At 42.7% G+C, this 18,340-nt stretch overlaps 1 protein-coding gene across 5 annotated transcripts; it reads left to right on the top strand.

Moving 5' to 3' along the window:
* Positions 1–244: 244 nt before the first annotated feature.
* POPDC3 (popeye domain containing 3) lies at positions 245–18,339 on the top strand. 5 transcript variants are annotated; one of them, XM_038554832.1, is made up of 5 exons: positions 251–382; positions 2,651–2,851; positions 14,013–14,749; positions 15,732–15,840; positions 17,523–18,339. In XM_038554832.1, exons 3-5 carry the CDS (start codon positions 14,265–14,267, stop codon positions 17,802–17,804), a joined length of 876 nt encoding a protein of 291 aa, XP_038410760.1. In that variant the 5' UTR covers positions 251–382; positions 2,651–2,851; positions 14,013–14,264; the 3' UTR covers positions 17,805–18,339. The 5 variants fall into 5 exon arrangements, with proteins under 5 accessions (XP_038410759.1, XP_038410760.1, XP_038410763.1 ...); XM_038554831.1 differs by lacking the exon at positions 2,651–2,851 and having other exon boundaries at positions 245–382; XM_038554835.1 differs by lacking the exons at positions 251–382; positions 2,651–2,851 and adding an exon at positions 10,395–10,504.
* Position 18,340: the final 1 nt, after the last annotated feature.

The following is an 18,340-nucleotide window of genomic DNA, read 5'->3' as shown; positions in this document are numbered from 1 at the left end:
GCGAATACCCGGCTTATTTTGTAAGGTGATCAGCGTAGACTTGGGCGGGGGGCGTCTTGGCAAACTTCGGTCCTCAGCGGCCGCCCCGTGTAGCAGCAGCCCTGCGGGCGGGAGGCCGGGGCGGCCCGGTGACCCCCCCCCCCGGCCCCGGTCCCCCCCGCCGCCGCCCTCCCCGCCGCGCCCCGGGGCGCGCGCCCGTCCCCCCCCCTCCCCGCGCGAGCTCCGCAGGGGCCGCGGTCACACTGCGCGGCCGGGGCGGGTGCGCGGCGAGGAGCGCGCGAGCCGGGCGCGGGGGTTGCGGCGCCTCCCAGCCCGGCCGGGCGGTGGGCTGGAAACTTCTGCGGGCGCGACACCCGAGCTCTGCGCCGGCCCGGGAAGGCAGGTAAGGAGCGCAGCCCGGGGGCGCCTCGGCTCCGCCGCCCCGGGGAGGCCCGCAGCCCTGCACCCCTGCACCCCGCACCCCTGCCCCCGCAGCCCTGCACCCCGCCCCCTTGACCCCCTGCCCCCGCACCCCTGCACCCTGCCCCCTTGACACCCTGCCCCCGCACCCCTACACCCCGCCCCCTTGACCCCTGCCCCCGCACCCCTGCACTCCGCCACCTTGACCCCCTGCCCCTGCACCCTCTGCACCCCTGCACCCCTTGCACCCCTGCACCCCGCCCCCTTGACCCCCTGCACCCCGCCCCCTTGACCCCCTGCCCCCGCACCCCTGCACCCCGCACCCCTGCGCCCCTGCACCCCGCACCCCGCGCGCTTCGGTGCAACTTTGGCGGCGCGGCTGCTACCGGCCCCGCCCCGGGGTGCGAGCTGCGAGGCCGCCGACCCGGGTGTTCCGCGCCGCGGGCCCCGCTCGGGAGTCGGGAGTCGGGAGTCGGGAGTCGGGGTGGCGCCGCCCGCAGCTCCGCGCGCTCCGGCCCCGGGACCCGGGCCGCCCGCCCCAGCTCCTCGGGCGGGGGGGGGGGGGCCTCCCCGCTCTTGCCCTGGGCACCTTGCAGCCCAAAGAAAGAGGCCAGGCTTTGGAGCCAGAGAAGCTGACCCAAGGGGTCCCCGTATTCTTGGGGTTTCGTGGGGAAGTGCCGCGGCCGGAGCTCCGTCCCCCGAGGTCTGCAGGAGGCCCGCGGGGCCGGGCCGGGGCCGGGGCTGCCTCACCCGAGGTCACGCTGACCTGCTTTCTCTATTTGGGGATCCTCCTTGCAAGGGGGGGCGGGGAAGGAGAGAAACAAACCCACTAAATTACCTCCTCTCCAAGGTGGGTTCCAGAGGTATAAGACATTTTAAGGGTCTGTATTTTAGGAAAAGATGAAAGAATCAAAATACAGTGATAGGGCTATGGCCAAAAAAAAAAATTGTTTTAGCCAGGAGACATTTGCAAAAAAAGTGAAAAAGTGCTGCATGTGAATCATAAACGGAAAAGTAGAATTAGAAGCCCACTTTTGAACATAGTTTAATTTGATTTAGTAAACACCAAGAGTGGGACAATCTTCCTTCCCCACTTTTTGTTCTGACTCTTGTAGTTAGGTGTTTTTTGAACTTGCAAGCTTGGGCACAGCAACTGCATTTTAGGGCAGCCTTAAAAAATTCTTGGACTCTGTTCACATTAAGGTTCGGTGGCAGTTGTTTTCTGTTATTTTAATATCAGAGACTGCCGCATGGTCGGATTCCCTTGCAGGTCAGTACAGTAACTTGGCATTGTTCTCTTGGGAAAAAAAAGAAAACCAAACAAGAAATACATGAAACAAAATATAAACAAAAGGTGGATTTGCTTCCACATTTGCAAGATGAAGAGGCCGGGCTGATCCCAGATGATCTTTAAGGCTCTTTCCTGCCCTGAAGAGTGGAGAGTTTAGGATATACAAATACAAACCAAAACCTAGAGTAAGACATTTTCTGCCCTAAAATTTTATACCTATCAACTGGGAGACACTGGATAGTTGAGTTTCTTGAATCTCAACAGTGCCTCAGAATAGCTGAATCATTGTGCATGCCGTGCTTCTAAATGGTGACATTCTATGCTACTAAATAAAAATATGTCCTGGAGAACCAAACTCCCATCCTCTTAACCACAGGACTGACTAATAGCATTGACACACGGAGCATTCACGTCTGCTTATTTTGGAATCATCAAGATCAAGAAAGGTTGTGATGCGTTTGCTGTAGTGTATAATAACACATAATAAGCAACATGGCAGGGAAGAAGTTTCAAAACTGCTTTGGAAAATATCCATGGTGGATCGATCTGCAAGCCTGCAAATTGCAGTTGAAATTGTTTTTTGTAATTATGGTCGTTGGTCAACTGGGGTCATGAGCTATAGAGAGTAAGTAAGAATTTACAAGAGTATATTGAATCATTAATCAGATTTCTTTTTTCTTTTCTTTTCTTTCTTTCTCTTTTCTTTTTTTCTTTTTCTTTTTCTTTTTTTTTTTTTGAGGAAAAGGGAAAAGGTTTCTCTCTGTTATCCAAATAGTTACAGGAAAATGTCTTAAAGTGAAAGTTACAACAGGCATTTTTAAAAATTAAATAACTGAAAGTCACTGTCTCAAAGCCTCTGTAACAAATGCTGGGTTGCCCTCCAACTCAATACAGGGATTGATTCACACAAACCCAAAATGAGACCTTCTCATTTTGTTCTTCATTTATATTCCTCAACAGAATAATAACCTCTGGTGACTCTTACACACACTATGAAATTGGTTCTAGAAAGACAATCAACTGGCGGAGCCTAGGCAAGAATCTTCATTGCTCTGAGCCTCATTTTTCACTCCCAACAATGCTGATAAAACTACTGAGGTTGCAGAGGTGTTGTGACTCCCAAATGGGTCAGGAAATGGAAGATCTGCTGCCTGGCACATAGTAAGAGCACAACTAACTATAATTTTCCCTGTCTCCCTTAGTAGGTGTTTGTTTATTGACTGAACAAGCTATAGGATGAATGGTAGTTACAGTTTTTGCTTTTAATTTTAAAAAAATCTATGTAGCAAAATCTTGATAATTGTTGAACCTGGGTAATAGGTATATGGATATTTATTACATAGTATTTTCTCTTTGTATATGTCTTTGTAGATGAAAAAAATTTAAGAATGGACCTGAAAAAAACACATAAGATACATTTCTAATCTCACACTGCATTTTAAATTGCAATTTTAAAATTGTTCTATATGGACTGGAAGGATAAACACAATTAAATATAAGGAGTGAGTGGAGAAGACTGTGGATCCGGCTTGTCTTGCAGTTTTCATCATGAATCTCTGGTGAACGTACTGCATGACATGATAGCAGCTGCTCAAAAGTGAATGGCCTGCTTTGTGCCTTTAACCATTTCCAGGTTAAAGAGAAGTCAGTTAATCTCTAAAAGCATGGTTCTTATTAAAAGCAATCAAATAGCATGCTTGAGAAGAAGAGGTTCACAAGTGGTTCTTGAGAAGAATCCACAGCCATCTTCAGTTTCTGTGGAATTTTTAAATTATAGATTTTTTAAAATGACAGTGATGTTTGTTAATTCTGGTCACTGGGTTCATGGATCTTAATTCTTTGAAATTTTTTGTATTTAAAATTTTTCAAATTAGGCTCGCTGGTGGGTGGTGAGGAGTGAGTGAGCATATAGATCATGTATTAATTAATACATATGTATTAATATGTGTGGTGCTACTCCAGGGACACAAATAATGTTCTAGGGTTGTCTGCCTGTTTGTTTGTTTTCAGTCCTTGATGGACATTCTAAAAAACAAGGCTGTTTGCATTTTGATTTATAAGACTTTAGACTGCCTCTTAAAATGTAGTGTGTATTTAAAAATTTAGTATGCAACAACTAACTGACTTTAAATGAGTTTTAAGTAACTTAAGTTTATTTGATATGATTTTTAGCTATTTAATATAGATCTCATAATTGAAAGTAAGCTTAAATCATATCAACATTTGAATTTCACTAAAATGCAAACTCCAGGAGAGCAGGGATTTATTGAATTATTGCATCTTAATTAACAGTATATTCCTGGCCATTTGAAAGTTGATGACACAGTCAATTGTGTTACACTGTTTGTTTTTTGAAAATAAGCATCCTGTCAGTGCGATTGAAATCTTAGGGAACAGTTTGAGCATAGCACACATTTTTTTGCTTGCTTGTGCATCATTTCCTCAGCCAGAACACCAGGTGAACATATTAAACCACCATCAGTGACTTAAGCCATGTCGGAGTACACAAAATACAAATACACATACACCTGAAACATCTACCAGCTACCTTGCTTCACCACATGTTATCCTGCAAGATTGTGTTCTATTATTTTGTAGTGGTGAACTTTTCTGTCCCAAAACACCCTCTTTCAACATCCCAGGAATGTCTAAGCCTCTTGATTCAAAATGTCAAATAATGCATGCAAAAGGAAAGCTTCAATATTGAAGAGAAACTTGAAATAAACATTTTGAAGGAATCAAGAGGATATGTACACTTCCTGAGCAGCAAAAATAAGGGAATAATCTGCATTGCTTATCCACAGGCAGTGCTGCAAAAATAAAAGGAAATACCTATGGCTGGAATAACTTCAAGTATTACAGAGCCAATAAAAATGAGGCTGAAAGAAAAAGAAGAAACGGAAAGACTGTAGAGCATGTAGATTGAGGACCAAACAGTAAACAATCTCCCACAATCAAAGAGAAAGCTCCTATCTCTGTGCAAACACCTTGACAGGAAATCCCAGGACCCTGAAGAAGTGCTCCTTTTAGCACCAGTAATAGCTGGTTTGGTGGTTTCAGACATCACTGACCCTGGTGTGTGGTCCACCTGGTTATTTAGCCAGAAAAAATGAAAAAGAAAAGACTAGCCATTTAGCTAGACCACAAGAGCTTGTTAGGCATGTTGGTCAGGAAGGAACACGAGAACCTGAACTAAATACACATAGAAAAGTGAGTTCATTTGCTGCGTATAGGTCACTTGGGGGGAAAGGAAATGAAGGTGTCAAGAGAAGACTGTGGATCCGGCTTGTCTTGCAGTTTTCATCATGAATCTCTGGTGAACTTACTGCATGACATGATAGCAGCTGCTCAAAAGTGAATGGCCTGCTTGTGCCTTTAACCATTTCCAGGTTAAGGAGAAGTCAGAAGAACCTAAAGCAGAGCATGGTTCTTATTAAAAGCGATCAAATGGCATCGCTTGAGAAGAAGAGGTTCACTGAGTTTCTTCAAATTAAGAATTTTAGGACACTGAGTGATTCAACGTGGGACCCACTTTCCTATCCCTGTATTGCTCAAAAGATTGTAATTTCTTAAGAAGACATTTAAATTCATTGACTCTAGAACTGAAGGGAGAAAACAAAAATGTTGTTGATTTGTTCTAGTAAGTCCAGATATTTAGATTCAAACTGTACATGGAGCAGTGTGTCTTTATTTGTATCTGTCTGCCTGGGAGTGAAGCTGAGCTTTCTGTATCCTTAAGCTGCCTAATTAACTTCCCTGTGCCTCAGTTTTCTCATCTGCAGAATGGGGACAATAGAACTATATATTTCAAAAAGTTGTGAAGATTAAATAACATAATATGTTATTAGTCTTAGAAACATGCCTGGCACACGGTAAGTGCTCAGTAAATGTAGATGTTGGTAGCTGTGGTGGTGGTAGTAGTAGTAGTAGTTGTAAATGAGGTTCAAGGAAATGGCAACTAAATATCGCATTAATTCCTTATTGCTAAACGCAACCTGAACTTGGTTGGAGTCACATAGTTAGAAGAATTACAGAGCTATTTGAGTTTCTGTAGTCTGTCTTTTGAGTGTTAATCTCTAAATGTGTCTGAGAAATCAAGTATTTGCCCTGTACATATGGCTCAATTTTACAAGCTGGAAGTCACCCAAGGAAACTTGGTATTCCAGGAATTTTAGAGATTGCATATGAATGACATAATTATTCTGGAAATTGCTCATGTGTCCAAATGCTTAACAGTGTTGGGGCTATCTGACTCCATTGAAGGAGAACCTATAACGTGTTGCTGGGAACCAGAGTGAATTTATATGTAATTCTCAGGGCCTCGCTTAGTGTCTTGCTTTCTAGATACTGTTCTTCAAAAGTATTACTGTTCTTATCTGATTTTCCTGATTTAAATATAGCAAGAATTGAGTGTCTTCTGCTCCATAGAGCTGTATTCCAATTCCATCATAAAATATAGATTATTAGATTAATGAAAAGCCATATGTACAGGAAGTACTCATAATTGTGTGTATTGGTTTTCTATTGCTTTGTGACAAAGTACCACAAACCAGTGGCTGAAGACATCACAAATCCATTATCACATAGTTTTGTGGGTTAAGAGTCCAGACATGGCTGAACTGGATCCTCTGGGCATTTTGTGGGTTAAGAGTCCAGACATGGCTGAACTGGATCCTCTGGGCATTGGAAGACTGCAATCCAGGTGTCAGCTACATTGCACTCCTCATTTGGAGCCCAGGGTCCTCTTCCAAGTTCTTTAGGTGGTTGGCAGATTTCAGTTCCTTGTGGTTGTAGGACTGACATTCCCATTACCTTGGTAACTGTTAGTTGGGGACTTCTTTCGGCTCAAGTGACTGCCAGCTTGTGGCCCCCAAAAGCAGTTCACAACATGGTGTTTGCTTTCTTCCATTCAAGTAGGAACATGACTCTCTAATTTTCAATCCCTCTCCAGTCCTACAATCTTAATAACTTCATAATCACAGGTGATTATTCCAGCACCGTTTGCCACAGAATGTTACCTAATCAAGAAAGCATCTGTCCCATCCCACTCGCGGGCTCTGCCACACTCAAGGAGAGAATTATAGCATGTGTGCACCAATGAGACAGGAATCTTGGAGGCCATCTTACAATCCTGCCTATGTGATAAAGTGAGAAATCAGACACAGTTGGAGGTAATGAAATGGACTTTAGCTAAGACATGAGAGTCAGAGAAGTCCAGCGTGGGCTGTTGGCATGTTCTCTAATTTTCTCAAGTCTGAAGAGAAGCCAAGCTCTCAGCGGTATGGTCAAAGGCATACTCCAGCCCAGAAGCCTCGTGGTGCATGAAGAAACTCGTATGTCACATGAAAGCAAAGGCTGCTATGGACCCTCTGGAACCCAGAAGGCCACAATTCAATCTCCACCACAAAATGCATGAGATTATTTGTCTGGGATTTCTAATGTATTCCATGAGGTATCATCAGAAGATGAAACGTGAAAATGAAACAATGTGATAGAATTCCTTGCGAAAGCATAATTCTCCTAATGCAAAAGTTAAAAGTAGTGACTTCCTTGGTAGGATAAAGAGGCCAAGAGCTATTGTAGGGTTGGCCACCTATGTAGGCAGAAACCAGATGGCGACATCTATGCTATGGATAACATCTGATGACTGTAGCATATGAATATTGTAGCCAATATAATTTACATTTATATCAACTCTGTTCTTAATCTTAGATAATTTTTCCATATTTATACACTTATACATTATACATATGCGCTGTTTGCACAGTGCCTTGCCAAGTCTTTTTCATTTTCTCTCTCTCTGTTACTTGAGAGGCTCTAGACCAACACTGTCCAAGAGAAATATAATGCAAGCCACATGTGTAATTTTAAATTTTCTAGTAGCATCATTAAAAAATAAGACATGGGCAAAATTAACTTTAATGTTTTCTTTGACCCGATACTTCTAAAACATTATCATTTCAACATAGAATCACTGTTAATGTTATTAATGACGCAGTCTTTATCTTTGTACTAAATCTTTGAAGTTCATGTGTACAACACCTCTCAATTCAGACCAGCCACAGGTGGCTAATGGCTGCCCTGTTGGACAGCACAACTCTGGAGCTCTGTCTGAGGCCTCTGATCGCGGGCATTTCAGATTTCAACTCTAATTCTCTCTGCACTCATTTTGTAGCAAATCTTGCCAACCCCGGTCTTTCTTCAGGATTGTCCTGTGTAACAGTAACTATTAGAGTTTCCACTGTCCTGCCCCTTATCTTTTGCTGTGAACTGTTGCTAGATTAAGAGTATTAGTTTGAGGATAAAACTGTGTTCCCCTTTCCTCTGATTTCTTCCTGAACTTTGGGATCTCTTACGATGGCCGAGGGTCTTCAACTCTTCTTTGTTCCCCTGTCTCAGTAGAGGCACTTCTTCCTTTCACTTCTTCCTCATAGTATAATATATGCTTCCCTTTCTCTCTGGTCTAATATCTAAATCCTTGATCCAGGTATTGGTTAGATCTCACTTGGGCTTCCTACTTGTTCCAAACTATTCTGAATACTGCTTTTATACCTGATCAAGGTTATCCTTATCAGTCATTGAACATTTATTGAAGACCCACTGTGTTCTAGACAGAGGGGAATTTCATAAATATTTCCATATATATATACATACACACACAATAACCAACCAATAAAGCTGACGTTTTAAAATACTACATTCATTTCTTTTGGAAAATTACTTAAACTAAAAGAGGAATATGATTCTTTAAAAATATATATGTGTGTATACATATATATGTTTCCTTAAGTGGCCAATATAACATAACGTGATAGAAGCCATACTGAAAGATAATAAAGGCCATAAAAATTCAGAGTTAGAAGGTGCACTTCAGGCCACCCTGTTAAAGGGAAAGGCTGCTGCAAAACATCCACAAGCCTTGAGCCCTCTTGGAATGATGAGTGGTAAGGAAGGAAAATGCCTCCTCACCTGAGCAAAGCACAGGAATGAGAACACATAAGGCGAGAATGTGCCTTTCCAGCTCCTTCAAAATAAGAACTAAAATCTGATCCTTTACCCTACAGACTGTTCTGCTGTCTCTCAGCCTCACCCCCCCCCCCAATAGTTCTTAGCCCTGGTTGCACATCAGAAAATGCCAGTGTCTGGGCCCCACCATGGGCTGTAAGTAATTAAGGAAGTGATCTCCAGAGTCGGCCGCCCCCACCCCGCCCTTCATGGACCTGGTGTTAAGACCTGCAGTCCTAATTCAGTTCCGCCACTCAGCTCTATATTTTAGCCCATGCTAGGGAAACTCTTCTATTCCTTATCACACGGAGTAATGTCATTTTAGAGCCAAAAGGGACCTCACATTATTTTGTCCCACACTTTCATTTTACCAATGAGGAAACAGGTCTAGTAAGATTAAAGATCACACTATCTAGAGGCACAGCTAAGACTAGAACCCTTCTTCTAAGCAATAGTGTGAACTGAACTGACTAGACACAGAGTGGAGCGCGGACACCAGCACTGCTGCCCTGGGCAGACTGAGGGGTCAGAAGCACACACAGTGATCAGCATAGAGGGACAGCCAGCGGTCAGCCAGGAGTCAACAAAGCTTAGATCCTGCGAACAAACAAGGATAACTCAGAAACCATTCAGGAACAACATAAAATAATGGCCCTCAAACTTTGGTGTGCCTAAGAATCAACTGGGAGCTTATTAAAAAGGCATCGTCCCAGGTCCCTTCCTGTAATTCTGGGGTGGGGCCAGGGAAGCCTCCTGGGTGATTCTGGTCTAAGTGATTTGAGGATACCTGCTGGGAAGCACTAAACACTGATCTGAAGTAGAAGATCATTGTTGTCTTCCAGAGACTGGCCATTTGAAAGTAAAGACTCAGGGGTGGCTTGGTGATGGGTTTGCCTCCGCCTCCCAGCCATCACAGGTCAGGACACAGAGATCATCACCCCTGCAGGAATGAGTAAATTTCGAATTTTAAATTTTAAATTGGGTAGCCACCAAAAGGAACATTTGTATTTCTGTCTTCGGTTGTAAACTGCTGCGTGAAAGGAAGCTTTTAAAAACTTAATTCTCCAAGAGGCTCAGCTCTGTAACATCCAAGCAACAAGCACATCTCTGTGTTATTTTAAAGTCTGCCAAGAAGATGTGATATAGATTTTCTCATTTGAATCTTCTAGCAGCACCCTTTGAAAAGTGGACAGAACAGGTGGTATTACCTCTGCTTTACTGATGAATACACATGCCTGAGTCCATCTAAGTAGCCAAGAGGAAACTGCTGCCTACGTTTTCTAAATCCTGGTACCGCTGAAGCAGAATAATAAATGTGGTTTAGGCTCTAAAGCTTCAGAATCAGGCAAAACCGGGTGGAATTTAATCCCAATATTAGCAGTGTGGCCTGGAACAATTTACTTCCCCTCTCTGAGTTTCAATTTTCTCATCTGTAAGATGGAGATCTAGTACCTTCCCCGTGGGGTCCCTGCGAAGATGACGTGAGATGCTTTTTGAGTATGTCTGGCACTGAGGCCCTGAGCAAGTGTACCTCCTTGAGGACACGTAGAGAAAACCATCATTAGGCAAATGATTGTTTTGCATATGGAACGCATGCCAAAGCCAGGACCTCTTCCAATTAATGAGGAGAATATTGATGGAATTTTTATCTTCTGGGTTGCCTAGCAACCGAAACTCCCGCCACACCACAAGCTACGAGAGTTGTTGTTTTTAACCAGATTAAAACTCAGCTGCTCTTAGGGAACCCAATTTGTATGAAGACGAAAGGATTCCCCTACGAATTGGGAGCCGTGCCAGACATTTAAATAAGTAGGGTTCCCCCCCTGCTTCACGGTTTTGTACCTAACTGTCCTGGATGTTGGGATTTTCCCTACTTCTGATCCCCTGGGTGACCGAAGATGCTAGAACATCCATTAAATCGGATAGAGAGTAGGCGTGGAGAAGGCCTGACGCCTGCACCTGGATACCAGGGCCTTCAATCAACATTCACTGAGTGCCAGAAATACGAAAACATTTGCCTTTGCCCCTGGGGAATCTCAGAGGCCTGGAGAGGAAGTCAGTCGGTGTTGAGTAATGGTAATAATACAGCAAATTATTTCACCAGTGGCTTTCCTGTGTCTGCCCCCCCCCCCCCCGGCTGTACGGTAAGCATTGTGGATTGAGCAGCACACGTGGGCGTGGTGGGTCTTACATGTTCAGTGTTAGGATTATTATTTGCCCAGCAAACCAGGCCTGACAATACCCCAGGTCCCCCAACACGCTGCTATCAAGTCACAGCATTGCCAGGTGGCACTGCCTGCTGGCCAGGGCAAGGCACTGAAAGAGGAGAGGCCTTCCACCTTGCAGCCGTGCCTCTCTGCCTCTCCTACCTGAAGCTGGTTGCTTAGCCAGTCCCGGGCCCTGCTTTGCCATCTGTGAGCAGGGCATGATGGTTTAGCATCTGCCTCCCTCGTGGCACCAAGTGTGATGCTGTGAGATAATGAGTGTGAACCGATTGGCCGTCTTGATCCGTTGGAACCAGGTCTCCATCACGTTTCACAGAGCATCCTTGCACCTTCATTATTTTTTTAAAGATTTTATTTATTTATTCATGACAAATAGAGAGAGGCAGAGGGAGAAGCAGGTTCCATGTAGGGAAACCGATGTGGGACTCGATCCCGGGTCTCTAGGATCATGCCCTGGGCTGAAGGCAGTGCTAAACCGCTGGGCCAAAAAAATAAAAAACAAAAAATTAAAAAATTAAAATTAAAAAAATAAATAAATAAACTGCTGGGCCACCGGGGCTGCACCTTTAAATGCCCCTATTCCTTTATAGCTCAGGGTCTTATTATAAAAAGGGGGAAGCTTGGAACTCACGTGTTTATTTGCACTTAATGTTTCCATCATTTGTAGCTCCGTGTGCCCATTTCTTTTGCAGGGAAGATGGGGCTTTATTGCCCGAGAGATCCACTGTGCCACTTGGGCATTGCACATTTATTTACTCACAAACATGACTTAAGGCCCACAGGCCTTTCAAGCAGGCAGCTGGTGGATGAATCATGTTCAGCCATATAGTGCTGCTGGCACATGTCAGGGGAACACTCATGCCCGTCACCTGCCCCTGTCAGTTCTCTCTTCTAATAAAATACATCTGTTTTGGTGACTGAATAAAAACACACCAAGTGGAGAAAGGCTGGGTGTGGAGTAATTTAATCAGGGCAAGTCAGCACTCTGTGCTGCTGGGCTGAGTGATACAGTATCAAGGAGGGGAGGATGATTTGGTTGCAGCTTCGTGAAACAGAAGCCGGCTGGTGAGGGCCGGAAGCACAGTTCTTCTTGGGATGGCAGTGGGTCACACTCCTGGAATGCAGGTGGCCCAGTCTGTCCCCCAAGTCAGGATCTTCAGGGGACGAGATTCCCATACGCTCCCTTCTGCATGGCCGCAAAGGTTTTACATGGCCTTTCTCTGTCAGCATCATTTTAACATTTTGTTGGGGATTATGAATTTTTAAGGGAGTTCAAACCAAAGTTCAGAGCTCTGCCCGCAGTGCTTTTTAATATCAGCTTTGGTGGCTATGTTGGGTATCCTGAGGAACTGATTCATTTAAAATACCCTAGTTTTAAAAGTAAAACAGCAGGGAGACTGACATTTGCAGTCTGGAGTTCTGCAGTTCTCACTACTTATTCATTGTACTAAAAAAAATTTTTTTTTCTTTATTGTGAGTATCCAGTAGTGGATAATTTTGTGTTGTGTTTAAAGAGGAGAAATTGAACATGTTCAAGGAGCTGGTCTGCCCGGAATCTCATCTCACAGAGTGATGGGGGGAGGCTGGAATTAGGAGGATGTTTTAAACGGGATGTTTCGAGTACATGTGAAAGTCGCTGAAGTACAAATAACAATATAAGTTGTAGATCTGAGTTCTTTTTTTTTTTTTTTTTTTTTAATGATTCACCTGGTGACATTCTTAAAGTCATTACTTGCGGAGAAAAGAATCACTATCCAAGGTGAAAAACCAAGAGCTCCAACAGTAGCAGCGCCTTATTCCCATTTCTAATTCTGTTGGTGATTATACTGTTCCCTCTTTTTACTTCAGCTAAGTCATTTTCACCTCTCTGTGTGTATTTTTTTTTCCTATGAGACAAGATCTGTGATATCCGATATTTTATTAACAGGTGTTCTGGAAATAATCTATCTCAAAAATAAAAACACTAAATATAGCCCTTAAGTTCATGGCTTCTGAAGGTTGTCATGGTTTAAAAATTCAATCTAATGAATGCTTCACATCGGAACTATTTATTGTTAAGAAACCTGGCGGTAAATGATACATATCCTACCGTTCTATCATCCTGGTTAAATCGCTCCTGACTCAGATCACACATTAGCATTTTTACCATATGGCTCAAAGGGTAGAGAATATATGTGCAGAGGAACAAGTCGGTAACATTTTTTTGACCATCTGGTAAATAGATGCGTAAGTGGCAGGAATTTTAATATTATTTATTTAGTTAGATGGTTGCAGACTTTAAACCTGAACTAGCCTCCAATACGGTGAAGTAGATCTGAATTGACATTTCTCAAATAGTTTTAATCTAACTCACTAAGCATATTCACAGTCTCCCATGTGCTCTAAAAATCTGACTCCTAATTATGTGTTTATGTTTATTGTTTTATTAGGGCTCCTTACAGCGCCTAATTTACAATACCTTTCATGAGAGGCCAGGTGATTGGATCCAGGATCCAGGGCAAAGTTGTGATCCGCCCCGCCCACTGTGTGACCTGGGATAAACTAATTGGCCTCTTGAAGCCTCAAGTTCCTCATCTGTAGAGAGTGAATAACATTGTCAAACATCTGTCTCAGAGGGTGGGCCATGAAAGGCTATGGATTGATGCATCAAAATCATGTGTGTGGGGGGGAGGATGGTCAAAATACCAACACATAGGCCTCACCCTTGGTGGTTCTGACTCAGTATGCCTACACACAGCCTATGAATCTGCATTTTTAGTCACTGTCCCAAGTGATTCTGAGGCACACCGAGCTCTTATTGCGAAGACCAGTTGATTATGGCACCTAACTTTCTAGAAGAATATGTAGGTAGCTAATTCCCTCAAATGCTAAAATTTTGGTGAATAATTTATTATCATTATTAATTATTAAGCATAACCCTGAGAATACACATTTTCCATCCTAGAAACTTAACACCTGACAGCACCCATGCTTAAAAGAGCCTAACTTCATAGAAAACAGTCTATCAGCTTGAATATTAATGCTGGTGACTCCTTTAAATATACCTCTCAATTGTGCTTGTTTAATTAGATCCTTCTCTTTTTCTTGTCCAGGAAACCACAAAATATTTGTGGACTAGATCTCAATCAGCAGCCCAAATGAACTTAAAGAAGCTAGCATGGGATGTTTAGCTTTTCAAGATCCATACACATAAAACCCTTAATCGCTACGACGCCAGCATCTAGGCCTTCTCTGGTTTTATAAAGACATGGCCAGACGCTGATGATGGAAAAGCAAAGGACTTAATTACTTGCTTCAGGATCTTCTCGTGTCAACTGAAAAGTGAGCCAGACAGGAGCACAGCCATGGAAAGAAATTCAAGTTTATGGAAGAACCTAATCGATGAACACCCAGTCTGCACCACCTGGAAGCAAGAGGCCGAAGGAGCCATTTACCATCTTGCCAGTATTTTATTTGTAGTAGGTTTCATGGGTGGCAGTGGCTTCTTCGGGCTCCTTTACGTCTTCAGTTTGCTGGGGTTGGGTTTTCTCTGCTCTGCTGTCTGGGCTTGGGTAGATGTCTGTGCAGCCGACATATTTTCCTGGAATTTTGTCCTGTTTGTCATCTGCTTCATGCAATTTGTTCACATTGCGTATCAAGTTCGCAGCATCACTTTTTCTCGAGAATTCCAGCTACTGTACAGCTCCCTTTTTCAGCCGCTGGGGACCTCTTTGCCCGTCTTCAGAACAATTGCTCTGAGCTCTGAAGTGGTTACTTTGGAGAAGGAACACTGTTATGCCATGCAGGGGAAAACCTCCATTGATAAACTCTCCCTGCTTGTTTCGGGAAGGTTTGTACTCTTGGCGCTTGCTCTATATTAGTTATTTCCTCTATATTAGCTACTAGCTGGAGTTTCTTTCTGTTACACTTTGCCATCTCGGCATAGCATAGGTCTGGGCAGTTTTTAGCACTGGGCATGAGAAACTCCTTGACACACACGTGAGTCATGGACATAGACATTTAGAGTACATGCTGTTATTTACTTGAAGCAGGATATAATCTTGAGCCTTAATATTTCTTCTTAGAAATCAAATGTACAAATGGGGTTGTCTGGATTTGTTTCCAGGCTAATCACTGAGAGTCAAGAAGAGGACGATACCAGCTTGAATTAATAGAAGACTTATGTTGGCATGCAGAGTACTTTAAATAGACTCTGATGGGGGCATTACTTTAAGTAATATAGAACATTTAGGTTTTATGATGATCTTTTATTTTTTTCAGTAAATGCTAGAATTGCCCACCTGCTAGAAGCAGGGAGGGCACCATATATATTTTTTATATTTATAGCTGTATGTATATAAACTTTGAAAACAGAAAGTTTGGGGGGAGGAAACAATAATGTGATTATTCATGCCTTTATAAAGCTTAACTGTTTGGTTTACAGGGTATTTACAGCAGTACTCCTTTATGTTCTTCAGTGTTTTCCTACTTAATTTAAAATCTGACTGAGTGCAATGAAACTTTTTCTTGAAGTATACTATATACACACAAATGGGCACATATCATCAATGTACACCCTGATGCATTGTCTGGTGAACTTCACCCAATATTCCAGAATCCTAACTGTGTGAGGAACATCAGTGCATGAGTCTTACAGGAGATTTTGTCACTTACTGTAAACTGTAACGTATGAAATCAATATTTTATCCTACAAAATTTTAAAAGCCATGAAGTCCATCAGAGATTGGAAGTCCTGCTCCCTCCCCCGTGCCCCCCAGCTATGTGCTTGCCTTCTCCTCCTCTCATAAATGATGTTCTTTGTGTTTGGGTAGGATCAGAGTGACAGTTGACGGCGAATTTCTGCATTACATTTTCCCCTTCCAGTTCCTGGATTCTCCTGAATGGGACTCCCTGAGACCCACGGAGGAGGGCATTTTTCAGGTAAGGGATAACTAGACCTCAGAGTGACAACTGCCTCTTCCCCATACACCTTTGTTTAAACACAGGCGAACAAAACAAAACAGCAGACGGCAGAGCAGTAACTCCTATTTTACTTTATTTTTTTAAATAATAAATTTATTTTTTATCAGTGTTCAATTCGCCAACATACAGAATAACACCCAGTGCTCATCCCGTCAAGTGCCCCCCTCAGTGCCCGCCACCCAGTCACCCCCACCCCCCCCCCTCCTCCCCTCCCACCACCCCTAGTTCGTTTCCCAGAGTTAGGAGTCTTTCATATTCTGTCTCCCCTTCTGATATTTCCCACTCATTTTTTCTCCTTTCCCCTTTATTCCCTTTCACTATTATTTATTTCACTTTAGATTGTACTTTGCCACATGCGTGACTGCCCAGTTCTGTTTGACTCTTGCTGATGACTGTCACTGGGTAGGTCCAGCGACAAGAAAAGGCATGGGCATCATATATGACCTATAGGGAGTCCATGATAGAAATTCTTAGATTTTCCTTGGGTTAGCTGTATATAGGGAGATTAAAATGGAATTCATTGAGATTTGAATGTAAACAACACTGTCACTGCCACTGTTTAGAAATCTAAACACCAAGAATTTCAAAGCCTGTCCTTAGGGCACCTGAGTGGCTCAGTGGTTAAGCATCTGCCTTTGGCTCAGGTTGTGATTACAGGCTCCTGAGATCAGGGTGGCGTGGCATCGGGCTCCCCATGGGGAGCCTGCTTTTCCCTCTCCCTCTGCTGCTCCTCCTGCTTGTGCTGTCTCCCTCTCTCTGTGTGTCAAATAAATACATAAAATCTTTTTAAAGATTAAAAAAATAAAAGTCCACCCTTATTACAAAATGAGTTATTCTTAAGATTTAATTTTTTTTAAAGATTTTATTTATTTATTCCTGAGAGACACAGAGAGGCAGAGACACAGGCAGAGGGAAAAGCAGGCTCCCTGCAGGTAGCCTGATGCAGGACTCAATCCCAGGACCCTGGTACCATGACCCAAGCCAAAGGCAAACGCTCAACCACTGATTCACCTAGGTGTCCCCTTAAAATTCTAAATGCTGATAGATTTTAGTTGTTTTCTAGCAAAAAAATGCTAAACTGTCACTACTCTGCTGCTATGTTGGCAAATTCAAAAGATAATCATTTCAGTGGATTCCATCTATTATGGTGTATTGTTTTCCTATGATTAATACATGTAACATACACTTGTGTATTTGTTACAAATACAAATTCATATACATATGCAGAATAGGTAAATAAATTCTGTTTTGTGCTACAGAAATGAGTAGAGCTAAATGTCTGCAGTCTTGGGGACTAACTTGGAAAAATACTTCTGGCATTAGCCAACTTTATTATTTTTTAGTATCAAGTGGCTCTCACTTCTGTAAAAGGCAAAACATAGATACCCACATTTTGAAAAGAGATAAGTTTGGGCACAACATTGTGATTGTTCATGTTATAAATTATATATATAGCAATACATTTTGTAATTTCCCTCCATTTTTATAATATATTGTGAGTCAGTGAACTTTTTTAACCTAAAAAAAGCAGCAAGTAAAATTCATTTAAAACTGGGGCAAAAAAAAAAAAAAAAAAAAGAGGCAGAACTTTTCCTCCTTCCTAATCTTTGATTTTTGTGACCTTACATTTTTTTTTTTAGGTAACCCTCACAGCAGAAACTGATTGTCGATATGTGTCTTGGAGGAGAAAGAAATTATATTTGCTCTTCGCCCAACATCGTTACATCTCCCGCCTGTTCTCAGTTTTAATTGGCAGTGACATTGCAGATAAACTCTATGCCTTGAATGACAGGGTATATACAGGAAAAACATACCACTACGATATTCGGTTACCCAACTTCTATCAAATGTCAAGTCCAAAAATACCCAAGTCACCCCTGACCGAACATTTCCGGAATTCCAGACGGTACTGTGATAAATGACATCAAAGTCTGAAGTTTTATAATTATAAAAAAGACTGTCTTCATCATTCCCCAAAGGAAATGCAGAAAATTGTGCTCACTAGTATTTTTATAAATCAAACTCAGAGACAAGATGCCACCGCCAGCTGTTTTATTCATCTCAACTTCTGCGTCGTGAATAAAGTTTACAAATTTCTCTGTATTTCTTATTGGAATAAATGGTGGGGGGAGAATGAATAACTACGGGCAGTTTGTCCTTTTCTGTGTCAGAACTGGGAGAATGAAATTTTGTGTTCTCAGATATTTCCTCAGATTTATTCAAATCTGATGTCATGCCCTATTGAGTTAGGCATTGCTTCTCAAGAAGCAGCCAGAAAGTACTCTCAGCATGAGGGTGGGTTGTGACTGGCCCCCGTCAGTGTTTCCCGAAGTCACTTTTTGTTACGACCTCTGATGAAAGCAAAGTGTATTATTATGGTGGGCAGCAATTATTTATTTTAAATGTGAATTTATTTAATATGAGTAGAAAGTAGAATAAATACAAGATATGATAATAT

The sequence above is a fragment of the Canis lupus genome, chromosome 12 (assembly GCF_011100685.1).
Source record: "Canis lupus familiaris isolate Mischka breed German Shepherd chromosome 12, alternate assembly UU_Cfam_GSD_1.0, whole genome shotgun sequence".
NCBI lineage: Eukaryota > Metazoa > Chordata > Mammalia > Carnivora > Canidae > Canis > Canis lupus.
Note: the sequence above shows the minus strand (reverse complement) of the source record. Positions and strands in the feature narration are given on the sequence as shown.